We start from the raw sequence: 22334 nt of genomic DNA, 5'->3' as shown, positions 1-22334 counted from the left end.
CTAGAATAGGATGCACGAAGTGGTAGCATTAAAGCTTCGCCATGTCATGCTGGCTACTGGATGGCAGGAAACAGTTTCAGCGAAGGCACTCATACTCACCTTCCTTCCGAAGTCTAGCCTCTCCTTCTAGCACAAGTTGGTTAGGAAATGCGGCTTGGCACGAATTTGAGGGTCTTCGCTGAAACAGGACCCTGACCAAGTCCAGCTGGCCAGGAATTGCTGGTCCTACTGGGGCTGCTAGCCTCAGGAAACAGGAATAGCACAAACTCAGACCCAGTCAGCCCTCCCCACCCAAGTGCCGTTTCCCTTTCCTGATGCCTCCACCTATAGTGCCCTGTTCTTCCCCCCGCCCCCACGCTGTGGTGCTCACTACAGGAGGTTTCACTGCAACACAGACCATGAAGACCAGGGAACCACAGCGGGTGGTGGGGGGGTGCTCTGTGCCATGCTCAGGATTGGACAAGCAGAAAGAGACCGCCCTCTTGATTCTGGAGTCCGTGAAGAGAAGAGCAGGTCCTTTTGGAGGCCACCGCTGTTGCTGCTGCTGCACTACCACCTCCACAGCCCACCAACGCAGCTGAAGTGTAGCCTCTGATAGCACCTCTAACTTGCCCCCTGCCACAGGCAGGGTAGCCCCCAGATAGCACCCTCAACACATCCTGTGCCAGCTGCAGGCAGTATAACCCCAACACCGCCCCTAAAACACCCCCCATGGTACACAGTGTAGTACCTGATGGCACCCACAACACGACCATGCCACAAGTGTTACAACACTCAATAGCACCCGAAACCCACCCCCACCACCCCACCATGGGCAATGCAGCCCCTGAAAGCGCACCCCTAGCCATGGTCAGTGCAGCATCCAACAATGCCCCTAAACCACCCCAGACAACCAGTACTGTAGATAACTCCACCCAACCGAAAGCAGTGCAGCAAGATAGCGCCTCTAACGCCACTGGCGGTACGTGTTACTGCACAGAACCGTCCCGCAGCCTCCACACGAGCAGCTTAGCCCCCGATAGCCAGCAACCCCACCACACTACCAGCAATGCAACCCCGGATAATCCTCCAACCAGCCCTCTGCCACAGGCAGTGAAGTCCCAGCCAGGACACCCAACCCCTCCCGCTCCCCTGCCTCCGCCCCCCGCCCCCAGGAATGCAGTGCAGCGCCACATAACTCACCTACCCCCGCCATGTTTCTACCACTTTGGCCGAGCTTCAGTCTCCAACGGCATCACCAACTGCAGCAAAGCCAGCCACGGTGGCGCAGACTCCAGCCTCCAGCTGCTGGCTCTCCCTTTTTCTCGTCCTCCAACACAGCAGAAGCTCTGGCCCTCCTACCACTCCAACCGCGCTCCGTCGCCACCACCAACCGCAGCGAGGCAGTGCCACAGCCTGCAGCCGGCAGCCTGCAACCTCTATCGGGGAGGAACGGACTCCCCTTCTCTTAATTCTAAACAGAACGCAGAGCAGCTTCCGAAGCCCACAGAGACGAACCGGAAAGGGCCTAACCCGCCCTCAGCATGCTTTATAGATTCTGAGGTTGCACCTAGGGTTTCTGTGTTACATGTTCTGATTGGATGAGAGAAAACCTTTAGGCCTACTCTGATTGGACTTTATTTTCATGCTGTGATTGGTTGTCTTAAGATTTGTTCTCATCCAATCAGAACATGATAATAAAGTCCAATACGAGTAAGTCTTGAGAATTTTTCTCATCCAATCAGAATATGCAGTCCAGGAACCCGTGTGCAACCTCAGTACATAAATAATGCTGATGGGCAGTCACACCACTTCTGGTTCTAGTATCTGCCGGTAGGGCTGCTAGGTACCCAGCTTAGAGGACCAGGAGAAAGGGTCCACCACCTGCCGTATGCTGGAGGCTGGAGGTTTTGGCATCGTGGCTCACTTCACTGCAGTTGGTGGTGGCGGCAGAGACTGCAGAGCAGCTGGAGTGGTAGGAAGGGGAAAATAGTTTTGGGGTGGATGGATGTGGGTAAAGAGGGTGGTCAGTGCCAAAGGGAAAAGAGGATGGCGAGAAGGAGAAGGCGTTGCAAAAAGACAGTGGGGAGAAAAAGTTTAGGGGTAAATGGAGGAAGAAAAAGCATGGCAAGAGGGAGGGGGCCAAAGTGGTTGGGAAAAGAAGGTGGGAAAATAATGGTAGGGGACAAAGGTTTGGGGTAGATTTTTGAAATCATTGTATTTTTGCTTTTGAGTAGTTGGAGTTCTTTATATATTTTGTGTATTAACGCCTTGCCTGATGCATAGTTTGCAGATACTTTCCTCCATTCTCTGGGTTGTTTCTTCATTCTACTGATTGCTTCTTATGCTTTGCAGAAGCTTTTGAGTTTAATGTAATTCAATTTTGCTTTTGTTGCTTGTGCTTTTGATATCTTTTTGAAAATTCCTTGTCCTAACCAATTTCATGAAGCATTTATCCTGTGTTTTCTTCTCTAGTAGTTTGATAGTTTTAGGTTCTGAATTTCAATCTTTGAGTAGATTTTTGTATATGGTAAGATAATGGGCTAGATGTGTTCTTGGGCATGTGGATGCTGAGTTTTCCTAGCAGAGTTAAGTTTATTGAAGACATTATCCTTCCCTAATGTGCATTCTTGGTGCCTATGTTAAAAACGAGTAGACCATAAATGTATGAATTTATGATTTCTCTATTCTGTTTAATTTGTTTATGGCTGTCTGTATTTTGTTCGTCTGTCTCTCCCGTGTCCCCCTTTTTTTGAAAGTAACATACTGTTTTGATTACTACAAATTTGTAGTGTATTATGATGCCTCCAGCTTTTCTTTTTATTCCAGATTCTCTTGCCTATCTGAGGTATTTTGCATTTTCATGTGAATTTTAGGATTTTTTTTTTCTATGAAGAATGTCTTTTGTAATTTAACATGAATTGCATCAATTCTGTAGATCACATTGGGTGATAGATATTTTAACAATGTTCTTCTCGTGCACGGACATGGCATATCTTTCCATTTACTTGTGTCTGCTTTAACAATCTTTAATCTATATTTTATAGCTTTCACTGTGGGATCTTCTGCATTTTTGGTTAAGTTTATCCCTATGTATCATTTTTTGTAATGAAATAGCTTTCCTGATTTCTTTCTTGGGTATTTCACTATTGGTGCTTGGGTGTGCCACTCGTTTTTGTATATTGGTATTGTATCTTGCAACTTTACTATATTTATTAGTAGTAGTAGGTTTTTTGTGTAATCTTTAGGGTTCTGTATATGATCATGTCACCTCCTGTTAACCTGAGGCCTGGACACCCACTTGGAATCTGGAGTTCCACTGGGCTTATTTGTCTACCTGGGACCTGACATACACCAAGATGCCTGATGTCCATCTGGTACTTGGTTTCCTCCTGGGGCCTGATATGTACCTGGGGCCTTGTATTTACCTGAGGGCTATGCATTCACCTGCGGCCTGATATTTAGCTGGGCCCTGGTGTCCACCTGGGACCTGTGTGCCAAACTGTGACCTGATGTCCACCTGGGATCTGATATCTATTCAGGGACTAGAGTCCCCCTGGGACCTGGTATCAACTTGGTATGTGAAGTTAGGTGTCTACTTGTGGCCTAATGTTTTTCTGGGGCCTCAGTGTCCACTATGACTTTATGTCTACCAGGAGGGAGTGTGTCCCTATGCACTCTCCCTCTCCTGTGGAGAATGGGTGCAGAGCTGCCCTGGCCCCACCTCTCATCATTCAGGAATTCACTCTTTTGCACACACAGTGAGGAAGGCGGTGCCTGGGTAAGTCACCTCTGCTTTTCTGCCCATGGTGTGAAGATCTCAGGCAGGTGCTAGACTTGGGGCCTTGTAGCCATGCCCTGGGAAAGGACTGGTTCCTGAGAGGGACAGTGCTACACTGCGCATTGCCAGGAACCCATGTGAGCACACAGGGTGGCTCCTCAAGGGTGCCAGGATCCCGGGTCCGTCCACTCGGGTCATTACTGGCCACATACTGGAGCTGAGGGAGGGGGCCAGGCTGAGGCCACAGGCTCTCCAAGAAAGCCACAGAGCCAGCCAGTGGCACCCAGGGACTGCAGGAAGCTTCTCCAAGGTAAGCTCCGGACCTGCATTGGTTTCAATATCTTTTCCCAGTATGAATTACGACAAGGTGGGTAGGACACATTCCAGTTGGCGTTAGCAGTTTGTAGGCTTTTAAGCTGTCTTGGAGAAAACCACAGTTGAAAATCTAGGCAGGGCTTGATTCAGCCTGTCATTTCATTTCGCAGTGTGGTTTCTAATGTTTCTTGGGAAACCAGGCCTGGGTTAGTTATTTCACGTCACCCTTTCTTACGTGGACGTCTTGGTATGCACAGTTGCCTTTTTCTCTTTTCTTATATTGCAATCTCAGGTCCCACATTTCCATTCTTCCCGTCTAATCTGTGTGTCCTCCATGCAAGCTTGTGGTCAATCTTGCCCTGGGACTAGTTGAGCAGCTTTGCACTCATGATGGATGTTGAAGTTTCATGATTGTTTCTTGTGTATATATTTGGCCTTTTATTATGAGTTCCTTGATTTCAGAATGATTGAGAAGTGTAGTTTTCAGTTTCCCAAATACATATTTTCTGGGGAGATGACTTTATTGTGTTTGACCAGAGAATATGTGACCTCTCAGTTGTTAAGGACTGGTGTGTACACCTGAGGGCTTGGTATCCACTGGGGGTTGGGTGTCCATGTGAAACCTGATGTACCTCTGGACCTGGTTGCCCACATGGGTCCTGGTGTCCACCTGGAGCCTGATGCTCCCCAGGGGTTTGGGTATCTACTTGGTTTCTGATGTTCATCTAGGACTGGTATTCACCTAGGGCCTGATAGTCATCTGGGACTGGATATGTACCTGGGGCCTCATGTCCAGCTGTGGTACAGGTAGCTATCTGGGGCCTGTGTGTCAGCCAGTGCCTGATGTCCACCTATGGATTAGATACCCACCTGGGGTTTGGTGTTTAGCCAGAACCTGATGTCCATCTGGGGGCCTAGATTCTCTACCTGAGCACTGGTGTCTGGATGGAGTCTTACAGCTACCTGGGCTGTGGTATCCTCCTGAAGTGTCGCTGTGAACCTGGAAACTGTAGAGTCCAGTGTCCACCTGGAGCCTAATGTGACCTGGGGTCCTATTTAAACCTGGGGCTGCGTGTTTGGGTGGGGCCCAGGCGACTACCCAAGGGTTGATCTCAGCTGGGACCTGATGTTTTCTTAGCACCTTGTGTCCACCTGTCAACTTGGGACAGGATATCCAACTGAGGCCTGAGTGTTTCCTGGTGCCTGAGGACTTTCTGGGACCCCGTTTCCACATGAGACCTGATGTCTGGACCTCTGAGGCCTTGGTGTTTACTTGGACCTAGATGTCCATCTGGGGCTTGGTGCACCAGGGGTGTAGGTATCCATATGGTCCCTGGTGTCCATCCAGGGCCTGATGTCCATTTAGTGTCACAAGTCCACCTGAAGTCTCATGTTTACCAGGGGACATGATGTTCATCAGGGGCCTTGTTTTGACCTGATACCTGGGCATTTGTTGATGTCCACCTAGAGTTTAATATCCACCTGGGGCCTGATGAAAACCTGGAGCCTGATGGAAACATGGGGCCTGGTAGTTGTATGTCCCTCTATTCTCCTCTTCATGGAGGCACACGAGTCATTGATTTGGGACCCATGCTAAATCCAGGATGACCTCGTCTCAAGATCATTAACTTAATTATATCTGCAAAGACCCTATTTCCAAAGAAGGTCACATTCTGAGGTTCTGGATGGAAATGAATTTTGGGGGTTGGTACTGTTTCACCCAGTACAGAGCCTCCCTGTGTGCTGAGTACCCTTCGATACTTGCAAGCCCACGATGGCCACAGAGCTTCAAGAAGGAAGGCTTCCTGGAGGAGGTGGCCTGGCTCACCATAGAAGCAACACCTCTTCCCCTTGGGTTCTGGGGCCAACACTTTTTATGATGAGTCCTTTTTGGCCATGTTGATACCAGCTGAGACCCTGCTGCCTGCCCAACTCCATGTCAGGCCTGGGACAAGGGCGAGACAGGCCTAGTGCCAGCTTTAAGACGTGGAGCAAGGAGTGGAGCAAGGGAGGCCGGTGTGGGCTGAACAGTGGGCACCGCACCAGGGACACGTATCTGATGCCTGTGAGAGTGATCTCTTGGAACTACCGCACAAGGGGACAGATGAGGGAACCCCAACACGGGACAGCTGAGGGTGATCCCAACACAGAGGGGAGCAGCTATGTCCAGGCTCCACTGGACTCTGGTGAAGACAGAGCACAGCACTGACTCTAGGGTGCGGGATTACTGACCTGCACAAGATTAGGACAGGCTGGGTTTGGGAGAGGGCCATGCTCTAGCTGGGGCACATCCACCTGCTCCCTTCAGATGGCAGAGCCTGGCCCTCTCTATCCCCACCCTGACCTGGTAGTAACAGCCATGGGCCAGCAGCCCCTCCCTCCCTGAACTGCAGGGGATGGGAAGTACCACAATCTCTTCCAGGTGAGAGCTGCCAGAGATTACTTTTTCCTTGTGCCAGAAGCCCAGGGTGGCTGGGGTGTGGGCCAAGTGTGGGAAGAGGGCCCTGAGACAACCTAGGGTGGGCATCCACCTTCCTGTCCACTGTGGTGGCCTGAATCAGCCCCAACCACTCTCCCTGTCCCTAGGAGCCCAGGGACTGGGGTTTGGGGCTTCCTAGAGCAAACCACACCTGATCTACACCATGGATAGCAGCTCAAGGCCAGGCCAACAGGGACTCCACAGAGGGGCCTGTGGGTTAGCAGCAGTTGCCAGTGCCCAGATGGCCTCAGGGGTGGGGGTGGGCAATCTGGAGGTCAGCAGGGAATTCAGCATGAGGAGGTCTGGCCCAGCAACCCCAGGGTCTGGTGCTGCACTGTCATGAAGCCTGGGGGGCTAGGGCCCTCAGTCTCTCTCTGGCTGGGGAGTCACTCCCATTACTGCTGTCATTGGCCTCCCCTGCATCAACCTGGCCCTGGGGTGGGAGCACAGTGGGTGCAGGGACCCCAGGCCTGTTTTCCCTGCTATAAAATGCACGTGATGGTGAGGCTGTCATGAGGCCTAAAGGAGTTCACACCTGCCATGTGCTCAGGATGGCGCCCAGCTCGGCGCCCCCCAGCCTGGTGCCACCAGCCTTCTCCCAGGCCCCCTTCGCTGGCAGCCCCCACACTCAGCTCTCCATCAGCCAACCCCTCCAGGGTGCAACAAGGAGGCCCTGAGCCTGTCCTTAGGGGTATGTGAGCTGCAGCTGGGGCCTGGAGGTGCAGGGGGAGGAGTTGGGGAGATGCAGAGGTCCCAAAGATGTCCCAAGGCCCAAAGACCCTGGTGAAGGAAGAGAGGAGGCAGCACTGGGGGAGCGGAGAGCGGGAGCTGGATAGCCTGGCCCTGGGCTGGACACACGGTCTGCGACCACACCTGAGCTGTGCTGTGGAGCCCTAGTTGCCACCTGGGCACGTCCTGTCCTCTGAGGCACAGGGACTCCTGGTCCTCGGCTCTGATCCCTCATCTCCCACAGTTGGGATGATGAGTCCATAGGCAGAGCCAGCCTCACAGGGGACTCAAAAGCCAGCTCAGATGGGCAGCAACTGGAGACCCCACCAGGCACACACACTCAGTGCAGAAAGCTAACATGCTGTTTATTTGGGGGATGGGGGGAAGTGCTGTGCCAGCTGCTCACTGGTAGCCAGCCAGCTGCAGGATGGTGGGGTAGCGGGTGCGATGGGCCATGCACTTCTGGCGGTCGATGAAGAGGCTGTTGGTCATGGAGGTGATGTCCTTCTCCAGGCTCATGCGGGTGTCCTCCAGGTTGCGCAGGGACTGCTCCGCTTCTAGAAGCTTCTCCCGCAGCGCTGCAAGGGACATGTTCAGCTCCTCTACCTCGCTCATCAACCTGGGGGTGTTGAGGGATGTGAGCCAGGGCTGGGGAGGGCAGAAGTGTGCACCTTCCTGGCAGTGGGGGACCCCAAAACTCACAGGCCCCAACTGGAGCGGGCAGGAGGTCCTGGTAAGACTCACAAAAGAACTCCTAAGGGAACCCCACCAGGAAAGTGGCCTCTCAGCCCACCAGGCTCAGTTCTTGCCATTCCTTATGTCTGAGGGAGGCCCCCAGTTCCTGGAAGGAACTGAGAGGCAGGGAAGGAAGAAAGGTTCTTATGCTCAGGAGGGGCCACTGAGCACCTGTTAACCAGGGAAACAGAAGGATGAGCCTCTGCTTCTAGAGCCCAGGCATGGGTCATGCTTTCCACTAGAGGTGTGGACAGCACCCTCAGAGCAGCAGGGAATGGCTCTGCCTGGTCTCTCTGGCCCTGTGGCCTTTGGGAGTTCATCTTGTTGAAGGAGCTTCTTTTCAGGAAGATGAGGCAGCACAGGGTGGGTGAGAGCACATGGGCACAGGTCCGTGGTCCCTGGCACTGGGAGCCCCCACCCATGACCTGCCCAGTGTTGTGTCTGTGCCTGTGTATGTAAGGCATGCTTGTGTGTGGCCCCAAGGTCTCCCTCCCCTCTCAATACCTGCAGGGGATGTGTGTGTGTGGGGGGGCGCATTGCGGTGTTCATAGGAGCCCAAGATCAGAGAGGCAGGGAGGAGGTGGAGGGGCCACCTGGGGCTGCCCCAGAGACCCAGGCAGCACCTGAACTGGCCGGCGTCGCAGCACAGCTCCATGTTGGGCCGGTGCGAGCGCAGGTACAGCCGGGTCTGGGCGACTCGCAGAGGTGCCTCCTTGTCCTTGATGGCCTGCTTCAGCGCTGCCACGTTGTGTTCCTGGTCTGTGACTTCCCGCAGCGTCTGCAGACAGGACAGTGGCCCTTGGGCCTGCGCCCCCATGCCCTGGCATATGGAACACCCCAGACCAGCCCTGTCCTACCCAGGCCCTGGGCTGCGTCCAGGAGGCAGCCCTGTCCAGGGGCCCCGGGGAGGTGTGGCTGAAGGGACCATGTGCACAGGGCCCCCAGAGGGCTCTTGAGAGTCAGGCACCCTGTTGTTCCTTAGCTCTGGTCCAAGAACTCCCATCCCTGGTGGTCACCAGGACCCGGGCTGGGGAGGGCAGAGAACCCTGCTCAAGGACTCGGAACTTACAGGTAGGAAAGGTCACACTGATACCCTAAGAGTCAGAGCCCTGCCTGCCAGGCCAGGACTCTTGGGGACCCCCTGGGCGGTGAGTGCTCCTCAGACCTCCTACTGCCCCCATCCTCCCCACAGCTCCTCCTGCCCAGTCATGGAGGTTGCAACCCGCCACTCCCAATGTCATCTGGTTTTATGCAGATTGGAGGAGGACTGGCATCTGCTTCTGGGGTCCCTCAGGGTTGCGGGGGGGGGGGCAGAGAAGGGAGGTGTTGAGGGCCCAGGCCAGGTGACGAAGGGGCAGAGTGGTGGGCGAGCTCGGGAGCCGTCTTAGGGGTTCAGGGCGCCCCACCTCGTGCAGGTGGTGCTGCAGCTTGTGCCTTGCGTCCTCCAGCTCCTCGCAGCGGCGCCCAAAGGCCAGATTCACGGCGTCACACTGCAGCCGCAAGTCCTCGGAGGTGTCGCGAAGGATGCAGTCCACCAGCACCCGCAGGTTGGCCGAGGCCAGGCGCTCGCGCTGGGCGCGGCACAGATTGTCCTGAGTGAACTTGGCCCAGGTCTCAGGCGTGGACGCGCTGCAGGCGGGGGCAGCCAGGGGAGGGGCAGGGAGGCGTTGTAAAGGCTGGGGGCCCTGCCCCACCCCCCAGCGTCCCTCGCCTCCGTGCCCTGCCGGCGCCCCGAGCTCCTGGAGGGACCGCTCGGACTCCAGTGCACCCCGCACCACCCCACGAAGCCCAGCCCTTCAGGCTTCCTGCTTCCAAGTGCCCCCCCGCCCACAACTCGCCTGCGTCCCCCCTCCCCATACCCACACCAGGCGCCTAGTCCCCTCGTGCCCCGGGGTCCCCGTCCCCAGCACCGCCTCCTCCGAGGCCCCCTCTGCAGCACCCCGTAATCTCCCTTCTCTCCTACCCAGAACCCCGTGTCCCCTTCCCGCACCCGGGAGTTTGCTGCCATCCAGTGGCGGTGTTCGCACGCCCTCTGCCGGCCGTGAGCGGGAATACAGTCCTGACAGCGCCGGGGGCTGACCCCGCCCCCACCCTGTCCGGTCTCCGGGGGACTGGGCTCCATAGCTGTGCGCCCGCTGGGCACTTGAGGGGGTCTTGCTCACCTGCTCATCCCCGGGACAGACAGTTGCCCTAATGCCCTCGGGGTTAAGGGCCTCCGGGCCGGGCTGGGGGAAGCAGCCCCAAGCGAAGGGGAGGAGCGACCACAGCCAGGGCAAGCGCAGGGGTAGGGCTGGGGCCCACCTCTCCTGGAACGAGGTGGAGTGCGGATGAGACTGCACCTCGGTGCTCTGGCTGTGGAAGCGCCCGCAGGTCTCGTCGATGTTGTAGGCCTCCACCTTGTCTGACCAGTCCATCTCGCAGGTCTCCTTGTGCTCCCGGTTCAGCCTGGGGCAGCGCAGGGCAGGGCCTGGGTGTGTGCCCAAGGAGGGCCCTGCTGGGGACCCTCCCCGCAGCAGGCTGGGCCCCAATGCCAGCTTCAAGAGGGAGGCTCCGAGCCGGCCTGTCCCGGGCGGCCCTCCTGCTCAGCAGTGACCAGGAGCGGCTGCCCAGGCTCGGAGGCTGCGGATCAGACGTGCGGCTGGGCTCTCTGGCCACTCAGAACCCCAGGCTGGCCAAAACCTCCCCACCCAACCCTGCGCTTCCACTGTGACCTGGGACAGCCCCTTCGGGCTCTGAGCCTCAGGATCCTGTGTTCTATGCCCTGTTCCAGGACCACCTGTGAGTGGGGTCAGGAGTCCTTCGGGGGACCCACCGGATCTGGCTCACAGCTTGCATGATGGTTCTCTTCAGCAGCTCCTGAATGTTCCGGATGAGCTCCGCTTCCTGCGGGAGGAAATGCCCTGAGCACCAGAGCCGGTTCCTGGAGAGGATCCCAGCAGGCACAGCTGCTGCAGGCCTTGGTCAACCTCCCAGAAGGATCTCAGTGCCCGGCCCTGAGTCCTGGCTGTGTGCCTGGGGTCAGACCCCTCTGCTCCTCTGCAGGCCTTTTCCCGGGAAAGTGGGTTCTGACCCCTGCTCTCCCACTGGGTTTATTCTGGGCTTTTGGGCATTCTCCTTGGTGCCTTGTAAGTGGGGTGTTTTCCTCCAGGGCCTTCCATGGGCTGTTGGGAGGGTCTCTCAGTAGCAGTTCCCATGCCCCAGGCCTTAGGGGTCATCACTGCTGCTCGCTTAGTGCTCCCAGGAACGGCACCTCCCCTGGCCCCTGGACAACCCCTGAGGACTCCAACCCTAGGGGCGCAGATTCCCGCCCAGGCTGCCCCTTGGGCTCTGTGCTGGGAAAGGCTGTCCTCACACCAAGAACAGGAGGGGCACCCTGTGTTTCTTCACACTGCCTCGCTGGTTTCATTTTCTGTGTTTAGGAACAAGCCTTTTCCCTGTGATTGGGGTCTTTGCCTCAACCACTAGCTACCTCCTTGTGTGACAGGGCCCCAGTCCTGCTCCCTGCTGTCCTGTGGGTTAGCTTCTTCCTGTCTGTCAGTGTTTTCCTCACTGGGCAGGCGTCCTTGGTGTGGGCAGAGGGTTTGGGGAGCTGCAGGAGTTCTCGAAGCACTGAGAGGGTGCAGGGGGAAGGGCCTGCTGAAGGGGAAGGGAGGGAGGAGGGAAGACAGGAGGGGAGAGAGGGACTCAAGGTCCTGGTCTGAGCTTGGGGGTGTGGCAGGAGACCAGCTGCCCCCACCGACATCTTTCAGGAATGTCCACAGGCCTGCAGTGCATTCTCAGGAGGCCCCAGGCTCTGAGAGGTCAGAGAATTCTGCAGAGCCAGCAGCAGAGCTAGGACTGAGTTACCCTCTCATCCTGAGGCTGCCCCACAGACAAGCTGGGCTGGATTAGGAAGGTACAGGGGACATGGAGGAGGGGGACCTGCCGGTGCAGATCTTTGAGGCCCCTGCTGTGTGTAGGATGAATGGGAGCGGTGGCTCCCAGCCGACCCCACGACACCCGTCCACACCTGCAGTGCTGGCCCAGGACTGGGTTTCCTTTGGGGAGAGCCCTGTGGCTCAGTCCTGGGAGCTCAGGGTCAAGATGACTGTGCCAGGTCAAAGGGGTTGGAGGAGGAGAAATACCCAGAGGAGAAATAGCTGCTTGGAAGTTAGTCTGTCACTAAGGGGCCAGATTTCGGGACTCAGGGGTCCCACGTGCAGAGGGCTGGGCTCCCGCAAGCCACGTGGCTTGTCCACATGAACTGCCAGGGCCCCTCCTCTCTATGCCCACAAGTCCTGGCCAACCCAGGCTACTGGCACCTTCAGCAGCTCCGTCTCCACGTGGTCGCGCACGAGGTTAGGGTGCTGGCGGCGCTCGCGGCACTGCAAGTTGTCAGTGGCGATGGAGAAGGGCACCTCCGTGGCGTCCAGTGCGCGCTCCAGCCGCTGCTTCTGGGCCAGCAGCAGGTCGGTCTCCGCGGCCAGCGCCTCCACCTCGCGCTGCAGCTCCGACTTCCAGCCGTGCGTGTCCTGCAGCCGCTCGCCCACCCTGCGCGTGGAGTCTTGCTGCGTGCGCTGCGCCAGAGCCTGGGTCTCCGCCGCCAGCTGCTGGCTCTCGTGCCGCTGCCGCTCGGACTGGTCGCGGTCGGCAAAGGCCTGGTGGTAGCGCGCGTGGCAGTTCTGGAACCACTCCTCCAGCAGGTATTTGGCGGTGCGGAAGCCGGAGGTGGCCAGGCCCGAGGACGTGTAGGCGCCCGTGTTGCGGGCCACCTCGGACAGTTTGCAAGGCAGCTCGCAGGGCGGCACCGTCTGCGGGGCCGGCTCTTTGGTCAGCAGCACGTCCGTCTGCGCCATGGTGCCCGCCGTCTACCAGGGCCAGGGGAGTGAGGGGTGTGGTCAGCTGGTCGCGGTCAGCCCCGTGAGGTCAGCGGGGCAGCTCCAGCGGCTCAGTCCCAGAGCAGGACGCGGCTCCCAGTCGCCTGGGTGACACTGTACACCAAGATCTTCCTGTTGCTGAGCAACGGGGATCTCTCCTCCAGTGGCTGGGGGAGGGGGCATTCTATGGGACAAGAAGAACTGCCCTCTTAAAGGGCCAGGCAGCCCAAGCCCTGCCCTCCCTGTCCCCACCTCATGCCATCAGCAGTGGCCAAGGGTTCCTGTCACTTAGAGGATCCTGGGACCAGCCTGTTTCCAGCCTCTGTGTCCCACCCTTAGGGTTGAGGGTGTGGGTGGAGACCTGCTGCCCTGGCCCCTTCCTGGGTTCATTCATTTGTTGTTTCTGGTTTGCCCTCTGATCTCGTCCTGTGCGGAGCTCCGTGGACAAGACAGAGGAGGCTCTGCCCACCTGCCTCCGGGCAGAGGGGTGTGGCTGTCGCGCGGATGTTGGGGGTGCTGGCTGATAGTGTTACCTGATGTCTACAGCCCTACAAGTAGCTGCTCTTCCAGCTTGGTAGCACAGGGAGAGTCCAGGCCAGGCCCCCTCAGGGACAGTCTGAGGCAGCCTGAGGCCTTTCCTGCAGGGACTCTGCTCCATTTACTCCTGGACCTACTGCCTGAGAGCCAGGCCCGAGGCCTCCTCCTTCCACGTCCCAGCCAGGGCCCCCTCAGGCAGGGCACAGCGGAGAGGGAGTGTGAGTGTACTTTTCGCTGGGGAGTTGAATTCAGCCTCTGGGTGGGTGTCCAGTGTCAGACCCCGAAATCTGCCCCACAGCGGGGAGGCAGGTCCTGTGCTGCGGGGGCCACACTCAAAGCCACCCAAGGCCAGGCCGCCTGACAGAGGCTGAATGGGCAGGAAGCGCCGCAAGACACACCAGAGTCCCCCAGTCCTGGGGCCAGGGGAACCCCAGCCCAGGTTCAATGCCCCACGGGGCATTGGCCTGGCTGTGAAAAGCCTGTGGCTCCTGGCTCGGCCTCCCCTGAGCCTGCCTGGCACACTCAGTCCTAGGGACCCCCAGTCCCACAAGCCCCAGCTTCCTTGGGAACCCCCCACCCCAGAGTCCTCACCAGGAAGTCCATGACCCTCCTATAGCAGAGCCCCCTGGGCCCTGCCCCCTCCACCTCCACTTCCACCTCCTCTCCCACCATAGCCCCTGCCCGCACATCAGCCACAGGTGGTGGGTGGGCCACTCCCACTACCACACCCAGGGTCTCCCTAGTCCCCACTGCACCCCTACCTTATCCCGCTCCTGGGACACTCCCACCACCCAGCCCAGCCCCACCATGTATCTATCAGTGCCCTCCTCCTGGACCTGACCTCTCAGGGCCCTGACCTCTCCTGCCACCAGAACCCTGACTCCATGCTCCTGTCACCACAGTGCGCCTGGCCTGACACAGCCTTCTGATGGGGCTTTGAGGACAGCAGCCCTGAGATTTAGCCCAACCCAGGCTGAGCCAGAACCTGTGGTATGCGGCCTGGGAATCTATTCTCACTGCCTGACAAGATTGGGAGGAGCTGATGTGGCCTGCGAAATGTCCTTGAGGTGTGTTGTGACTCAGTTTCCCCAGATGGCAGTAGGCTGTAACCCACACAGGATAAAATGCCTGGCTCCACCTTTTGTCTGGAACCTGCATTCACTGGGCACTGCCCTATAGGAAGAGCAGAGCAGAACTGCCTGTGTTTGTTTCCTGACCTGCAGCCCCAGGAACCTGAGGGATCACCTGAGCCAAGAAGGAGAACTCTGGGCCTGACCCCAGCTCTGGAAATGGGCGACCTCTCAGCCTTCGATTCCAAGTGCCCTGAAGTCATCAGCACGGGTGCTGCCTGCTTGGAGATCCCAGGCTAAGGGGACGCAGATTCACCTGGTGACCGCAGTTGGCTCTGCAGGCTGACCAACAGGATTTGACCAAGCACCCATCAGAGATGGGAGAGTGGGCCCTCGCCCCTGCCAGCTGCAAACTCCCAAAGCCCCCAGCTCTCTCATGGGGTGAAGATAACCTGAAGGACACTCCAGTGTGCTCTCACCTCTGGGGCCTGCCAGCCAAAGAGTGGGACCCTCAGGCTACATATGTCTTGCTTGGTTTCAGCTTCAGGGACCCCAGGGTGCTGGCAGCTCCCTGAGACCTGGGTCGGGGGTGTCCATTAGAGCACCTTGGTCAGGACCCAGAGATGGGGAGGGCAGGGCTAAGAGAACCCCGGGCAGTCGGCATCTCCAAAAAGCAGGGGGTGGAGCATGGCTCTATGATGGCTGTCCCTGTGACAGGGACAAGTCGGGGGGGCAGGGCAGAGGGTCTCAGGGGCAGACAAGGCCATCAAAGGGCACCTTGGACACTGGATGACCCTGGGAAGGCCCGTGAACCCCATCCGGATTCACCCAGGGCCAGAGACCTTGGTTTACCCTGCAGGCCTGGGGACTCGGGTACTTAGGAAACTACTGTACTCTTTTGGCATAGCTGTATGATTTTACCTTCCCACCAATAATATGTGAAATCTCCAGTTTTTACTCGTGCTCATCAGCGTTTGATGTTTTATTATTATTTTGGCCATTCTGATATATATGTATTAATACATATGTATGCATTAATATATATATTAATAAGCCATTGTCTTAATTTGCAAATTGCTAATGACTAATGATATTGAACATTCTTTCCTGTTCATAATTAACTACCATCTGTATTCCTTTTCACATATCATTAGCCCAACCATGAAAAAGCAAAGCAAAACATGTTTTTAACCTGTCTGTACAATTTTTAGACAATATTCAAAGGAAAAGGTGTTTAATTAGAACAATGAAAACAATGAGACATTAACTTCCAGCTTAAACAGAATTGATCGTGTGCACAAAAATGGTCAACATATTGGACTTCCTTGGCAACAGAAGAAAGGGGAAGACTATATTCTCCGAAACAGTGTTCATCCTTCGTCTTTGGTTTGACTGTTTATTTCTTATGTGTATGACTTTGAAGAAATACATCAAAGATAGAACTTTCTGGTGTTTGCTTTGATATTATCCTTGCAAACAGAAAAGTTAGCATGCATTTCTGTGTAAAACTGGTCAAAGATGGCCTAGGAATGAGATTACATTCTACTTTTACTTTACAACATACTGTAAGTGTTTCGTAACAGTGAAGGCATTGGCACCGATGCGGACTTCTTATCCCTACTTAGGAGTTGGTGGGTGTGAGGCTTAGGAGTTATGTGCTCATTATCATAAAACAAATATATGACGCATTTATATGAAAACCCAGTATTTCTGGTTTCAAATTCAGGACTCTGCCCTTTGCTTGAGATATTTTTAAGTTTGCAGGTTAGAGACATTTTACTGTAAACTTCAATGAAATATCACAGTTGAACTCTTGACTATGTTGAAATCACAAAAAGACTTTAATCTGCACTCAGTTCTTTTAACTAAAATCTTCAGTTTGAATTAATTTCATTTGAAGAACATCCCTAGAAACTTTAGAGGGAAAAAGACTTTACTTGCAGAATACAATCTGCATTTGCTTTGACAACGGTTAGTTCACATATGTAAGATAAGTCTACCTTTCTGTGTGCATAATTAAGACGTGACAGTAGCGTGGTAATGACCTCTTAATTAAAACAATTAGGATGGTAGTGGATCATGGTGCAATGTACCTTAAAAGCCATGAGCAGAACACATCACAAGCTATCATACAATAAATAGTCATTGGGTTTAAAGTAATTTCCACACAGAAAAACACAAAACATATTTTAGCCCTTTAAATGAAAACTTCGTTCAACCAATATTGGTCTTCCTGTAGATGCATTTAGGAAACAAAAAACCCACAAAACATATAGTTTGCCTGCTTCTCAAAACTTGGTGCACAACTCATTGTGGGACTTTCATACACGAGGACCTATTATTAAAACAATTAATTCCCTGGTGAAAACCATTTATTCGTCTGGAGTGTCATCTGATGTGTCTGTTGTAGGAAGCTGTGGCAGTGGCGGGTGGTTCAGGGGGACAGATCCTGCCCACGTCAGTCTGTCCATCAGTGGGCTAGTGTCTGTCTGGCTGCACCTGAGAAGGGAATACAGGAGTTACAGCATTAGCACAGGCTTCAAAATAGCATAATCTTGGATTCAAAATTCCATTTTGGTATTTATTTCCAGGTAAGTTTGTGTAGCATGCTTAATTTTTCTGAGGCTCAATTTTAGTTACGGTAAGCTTATATCTGCCCAAAAGACAAGGGCACATCCCAGTTTTGTGTGCTTTAAAGCTATACTTTTGGAAATGAACTTTAAGGAAAAGAATATAAAATAAGAACAAATAGAAGCTTTTATTTAAAAATAATTTATAGTAAAGTATAAATTTAAAGAATCTGACAATCCCACATACCTCACAAAACCCAAACTCTTTATTAACTACCTGACATATTATTTATGATATATTTTCTTACTGGAAAAAATATTTCCTATTGCTTTGACTGTATGTTCTTTTATCACTCCTTTATATTACAATACTTTTATAATATTATTTTCTCTGGAGAATAGAAATAAATACAATTAAGTTTTTCAACTGACATGGTTGATTATTTTTAAGTGAATAATGATAATTTAGAGAATTTGTCTTCAGTTTCACAAATGAGTATTGAGCTCATGTGAATTTCAAATATTGTTTTCAGACATGGGAAATTCCCATGAAGTTTCTTTTGTGTATAAGAGGGATATTTCAGGTATTCTCCCTATGGCAATGTGGCAGGTCTGTGCAACACACAAATTTTAATAAATCCTATTTCACATGAATCATTTTTAAAAATAGACAGTGTTTGTGTAGTCTCATATATTATTCTGCATTTGCCTTTTGGAAAGAAATTCTGTTGTAATTAGGTACTGATGAGAACAGAATATTCTGCTTGCACATTCATACTTCTAATGACAGTGATAATTTTCCAATAACAACAAAAAATCTTTTTAGCTTTGTGCTTTGCAAACCTCCACTATCACAAAATTGTGCTTCTGCATGTCCTGCAATGCATTTACACAGCACTATGACCCATGACCCTAAGCCTCTGTGTCATGATGACAGGTGACTCAACACAATGACCCTCAGCCTACTCACCCTTCCTCACAGCAGGTTCAAGTGTCTTCATGCTCCATGAAAGCGATGCACCCACGAAATCCAAATTCTATTCTTCTTCAACTCAATGCCTGTGAATCAGATTCAAAATTGTCCATGGCCACTCCATTGTTTCCTGGCACCAGGAGAGATGTGACAGAGGTGACGTTATTGTTTAAAGGGGTATCAGTCTTAACTAACTGCAGCTAAGGGATCTTAATTGTATAAATTTGACATATAGCCATAGGAACGATGGCTGTAGTCTCACCACTGGAAGAGGCTGTACAATCAAAGGACTGTGAAGCTTAGGACTCACCATATTCACGGGAAATTTGCCTCTAGTTCAATGTTTACTAAATACGTAAAGAATGTAGTCAATTATGTATTTAGCGCTATCTCTACAACATCTACCAAAATCTAATACCAAAAGAAAAAGAATACCACTTATACATTTTTTTTTTTTTTTGAGACGGAGTTTCACTCTCGTGACCCGGGCTGGAGTGTGATGGCGTGATCTCGGCTCACCGCAACTTCAGTCTCCTGAGTTCAGGCAATTCTCCTGCCTCAGCCTTCTGAGTAGCTGGGATTAAAGGCACGTGCCACCATGCCCAGCTAATTTTTTGTATTTTTAGTAGAGACAGGGTTTCACCATGTTGACCAGGATGGTCTCCATCTCTTGATCTCATGATTCACCCACTTTGGCCTCCCAAAGTGCTGGGCACTTATACATTTTTATATTTTGAATTCAGACATGTGAATTAGAAACAAGGTTCTTAATAAGATATTTTTGATCTCCATCCTCAGCAAAGAATTTATCAAAATTGTGTGTTTTTTTTAAGTAGAGGAGTAACACTGTATTAACATGCCACTATATATGTTCTAACAAAAACTTCAATTTAACAATTAAATGTATGTGCAGAGAGAAAGAGAGAGATCTCTGGTGTCTCTTCCTTTCAGATGAGGGCCCCAGTCCTAACAGATGAGGGCCTCATGCTTCCGCCTCCATTTAACCTTTATCTTCTTAAAAGCTCCTTCTCCAAATACGGTCACACTGCGGATAGGGCTTCGAGTTAGGAATTCTGTGGGGACATAATTCTGTCCGTAACAGACACTGATGTCATGAGCCCAGATTGCTAGTGAATCTGTTCATGTTGCAATTATTTTGCTTCACAATTTTAGATAATGAATACTTGCATAATAAATATCCACTGCATTCCAATTTTTTCAACACTTTTTATGTGCATGGATTCTAAACAAAACTTCAGTGTAATTCTTATGTCTGTTCCACCATAGATAATGTGTTTCTCCTTCTGCCTTATTTAGATATTTTATCTTTGTTATAGCTTTTCTACAGTTTGAATATGATATTCCTGGTATATTTTTAAAATATTCATGCAGCTTGGTGTTCTCTGAGCTTTCTAGACTTGTAATTTGGTGTCTCATTAATTTGTTTTTTTATTTTAATGAAAAAATGAACTTTATAGATTTTACATCTCAAGCTCCCAAACTTTCACTTATTTTAAAAATGAGAGGCAAGACGCCCTAACCCCCAGGATTTCAGTCCTGAATGCAATAGTACCAGATTTGTAAGTTACATAAGTGAGCTGCATAAACACTACTACCTTCAAGTGCACCCCAAAACATACGGTCATACCTGGATTGTTTAACCACAGTGTCATAGCAATAAACATCGAAGTATCTGACATATATTTGTCCATTAAAGGTAAACATAATTCTATGAGTATCAAATTACATTCCTCATTTGCCTTTTATGATCTAAATTGGAAACTGAAAACCGGGAAGAATGTAGAGGTAAGTACTGAAAACGCTCCGCTTACTGCGCACAGGCACATCATGACAAAGAATGCTACAAGTGGCTCCCTCAGAAGTAATAATTGAAAATTGAAAATATTTCAGCAGAAAAGTTAAGGCTTTTAGTGTGAGAAGCATGGCAAATGACATATTCACTTAACCGTTAACTATCTAGCAAATTATAGATGTTGAGCGATTAGTGACCCACATTTCACCAAAACCTTCCGTGCAAGTGTCTACTCTCAACATTTTACCAGAACATTCCTGTTCTGAAGTGTCTCCCTTTAGACTCACTTTAGCTTTACATACCTATAAAACCTAAGATTCCTCAATGGGAGTTTATAGCTTATTCTGTACTAGATACACGTAATATATATAGATTTAGAACAAATGGGTGCTTTTCACCCTCAAAGAATGTATTTTAATTTACACAAAATTAGATTTTTTTTACCCATATGTATGCATAAAAGTGTTTTCCAAATGCACAGAGTCTATATCCATTTTCCTAAAGCGAAGATAGTGGCACATGGTGGATAATAGCTTATAGTTTTATGCATTTTAACCTATCTTTGAACAAACTCAATTGCCATTTAGACAGAGATGTGACGAGCTTGTTACAAATTTCTATGACTTGGAAAATTAAAGATCTAAAAGCCCTAAATCTTGTAGCTCTGGGCAATTTGCTCATGGGTTCATTCATCCTTTGGGCTGTGAACTCCCTTATCCTGCAGGCTGTAGGTATTTTCAGCAAATATGAGACTCAAAAGACTAAGGAAGAAGGGCTTGTTTAAATTAGTTCCCCTAAAAGTTGTTTCTAATCTTGCAATGAACATATTTAATGTACTTGTGAATTAAATTTTAAAGTAATTATAAGGGGAGATGAGGTTTTAGTGAGCTGAGACCGAGTCATTGCACTCTAGCCTGGGAAACAAGAGTGAAACTCCGTCAGAAAGAGAGAGAGAGAGAGATTGAGAGAGAGAGAGAGAGAGAGAAGGGAAGGAAGGAAGAGAAAGAAAAGAAAGAAGGAAGGAAAGAAAGAAAGAAATTGTGTCCTTGTACTCCAGCCTGAGAGATAACAGTGAAACTCGAAAGAAAGAAGAAAGGAAGACAGAAAGAAAGAAAGTAAGAAATCGTGCCATTGCACTCCAGCCTGGGAGGTAAGAGCAGAACTTGAAAGAAACGAAGAAAGAAAGAAAGAGAGAGAAAGAGAGGAAGAGAGAGAGAAAAGGAGGGAGAGAGAGAGGGAGGGAGGAAGAGAAAGAGAAAGAGAGAAAGGAAGAGAGAAAGAGGCAATTTATATTGCCCAGTACAAAAACCACTATTCTGTTCTTTTAACATGTATATATATAATAGGTCATTAAATTTAATTACAGCATATTCACTGGTTACTTAATAAAACATGAAGTTTTAAGTATTTTATAAGATATGCAAAATATAAATATTTCACAGGTAAAAACAATGAGTTTTAGGATGAATTTCACTAGTGCCTATGCATGCACTACATGTTATTTACATCTAAATTATGTACCTGCTGCTGGGGACAACTGTATCCCCACATAGCGAAAGAACCGATGTTGAGTTGCCTCGAAAGAATATGTGCTCATCTACATGAATTCATGATATTCAGAAAACATGATCCCCTTTCAACAGTTCAGGATATCTTATTAGTGACTTGAAAGGTCTACGGTTACATAGTTTTCCAGTTTAATCCTAAGTGCAACGCCTGCACGATGACTGCCCTGTGACTGTTAATTATAATTACACTTCCTCAACTACATTGACACATGAGTGACAACCGTGAATGCAAATGAAAGTTTGAGACTTTGTGTCATTGTGCCTTATTTTCTCTAGCTATGTCAAATTATTTCATTCATTAATATGTGGAATGGGTGGAAATAAATATGGCTGAAACCAAAATGTGAATCAAGTCCATTGTTGTTATGCCAGTAACCTTAAACTCCAAAGAAAAAGAACACTAAATGCAGTGATTTATAGAAAGCAAGCAAGAGTTAAAGAGTGAAGCCAGTTCAAAGAGCTGGGAGCAGAGCACAACGTCATGTGCAATTACTTAGAGAATAATATATAATAGAGATACTGCTGACTTACTACGAAGGCAATGAGAACATGAACCATACATGAATGTGGCAAGTTTATCATAATGTCAACAGACTTAACATGTTCATAGAGAATACAGTGAAAGTGAGAGTAAGCTCTGAACATTTTTCAGAAAACACATGTAAATGATTTTAGAGTAGATCCAAACGCAGAGAGGAGGAAGGACATGTACAAAGACTAGCTGAGGGGTGAAGATTACATTTCACTAAGAGAGGGCTCCTATCTTTAATGGCAGGGTGGAGGGGAACCATGAAAAAAGTGAGTGATTTCTGTTTAGCAAGAACTAAAATAAACTAAATTTCACCAGAAGTGATGAACCTGTCATTCTAAAGCTGCCAACCTGTGCAGTGTTGTGGTCAGGGCATGTGAGTGATGCCTGACGCTGAAGG

General features: G+C 50.9%; 2 protein-coding genes and 1 long non-coding RNA gene across 8 annotated transcripts in view; 1 reads left to right on the top strand and 2 right to left on the bottom strand.

The window, feature by feature from the left end:
• LOC144582889 (uncharacterized) overlaps positions 1 to 1504 on the bottom strand; it is a 30490-nt gene extending 28986 nt beyond the window's left edge. For 4 of the 6 annotated variants that reach the window (XM_078375576.1, XM_078375578.1, XM_078375577.1 and 1 more), the window contains exons 1-2: positions 1183 to 1504; positions 100 to 237 (exon numbers count right to left, since the gene is read on the bottom strand). In XM_078375576.1, coding sequence (XP_078231702.1) covers positions 100 to 237; positions 1183 to 1195 — 151 coding nt within the window. In that variant the 5' untranslated portion in view covers positions 1196 to 1504. Of the gene's footprint in view, positions 1 to 99; positions 243 to 1182 lie in introns of all 6 variants that reach the window. The other 2 variants (XR_013536423.1, XR_013536424.1) reach the window with 2 other exon arrangements.
• A 6123-nt stretch (positions 1505 to 7627) lies between these two features.
• On the bottom strand, positions 7628 to 12972 carry TEKT4 (tektin 4). The gene is made up of 6 exons (XM_035302358.3): positions 12320 to 12972; positions 10831 to 10901; positions 10320 to 10463; positions 9425 to 9647; positions 8642 to 8796; positions 7628 to 7902 (listed from the first exon to the last, which is right to left on the bottom strand). Exons 1-6 carry the CDS (start codon positions 12851 to 12853, stop codon positions 7686 to 7688), a joined length of 1344 nt encoding a protein of 447 aa, XP_035158249.3. The 5' UTR covers positions 12854 to 12972; the 3' UTR covers positions 7628 to 7685.
• A 1241-nt stretch (positions 12973 to 14213) lies between these two features.
• LOC144582888 (uncharacterized) lies at positions 14214 to 16181 on the top strand. Its single transcript, XR_013536422.1, has 2 exons — positions 14214 to 14478; positions 14635 to 16181. It is a non-coding gene; the product is annotated as an uncharacterized LOC144582888 (long non-coding RNA).
• The last annotated feature ends 6153 nt before the right edge of the window (positions 16182 to 22334 follow it).

This window comes from Callithrix jacchus, chromosome 5 (genome assembly GCF_049354715.1).
Source record: "Callithrix jacchus isolate 240 chromosome 5, calJac240_pri, whole genome shotgun sequence".
Taxonomy (NCBI): domain Eukaryota; kingdom Metazoa; phylum Chordata; class Mammalia; order Primates; family Cebidae; genus Callithrix; species Callithrix jacchus.
The sequence above is the reverse complement of the archived record's forward strand: the minus strand, read 5'-3'. Positions and strand labels throughout refer to the sequence as shown.

Coding starts and splice junctions, on each gene's coding strand:
- TEKT4 (XM_035302358.3), bottom strand. CDS start 12,853: ATGGCGCAGACGGACGTGCTGCTGACCAAAGAGCCGGCCCCGCAGACG. Junction 10,902..12,319: donor TGGAGACGGAGCTGCTGAAG/GTGCCAGTAGCC, acceptor TTCCTCCCGCAG/GAAGCGGAGCTCATCCGGAA. Junction 8,797..9,424: donor TGCAGCACCACCTGCACGAG/GTGGGGCGCCCT, acceptor TCCTGTCTGCAG/ACGCTGCGGGAAGTCACAGA.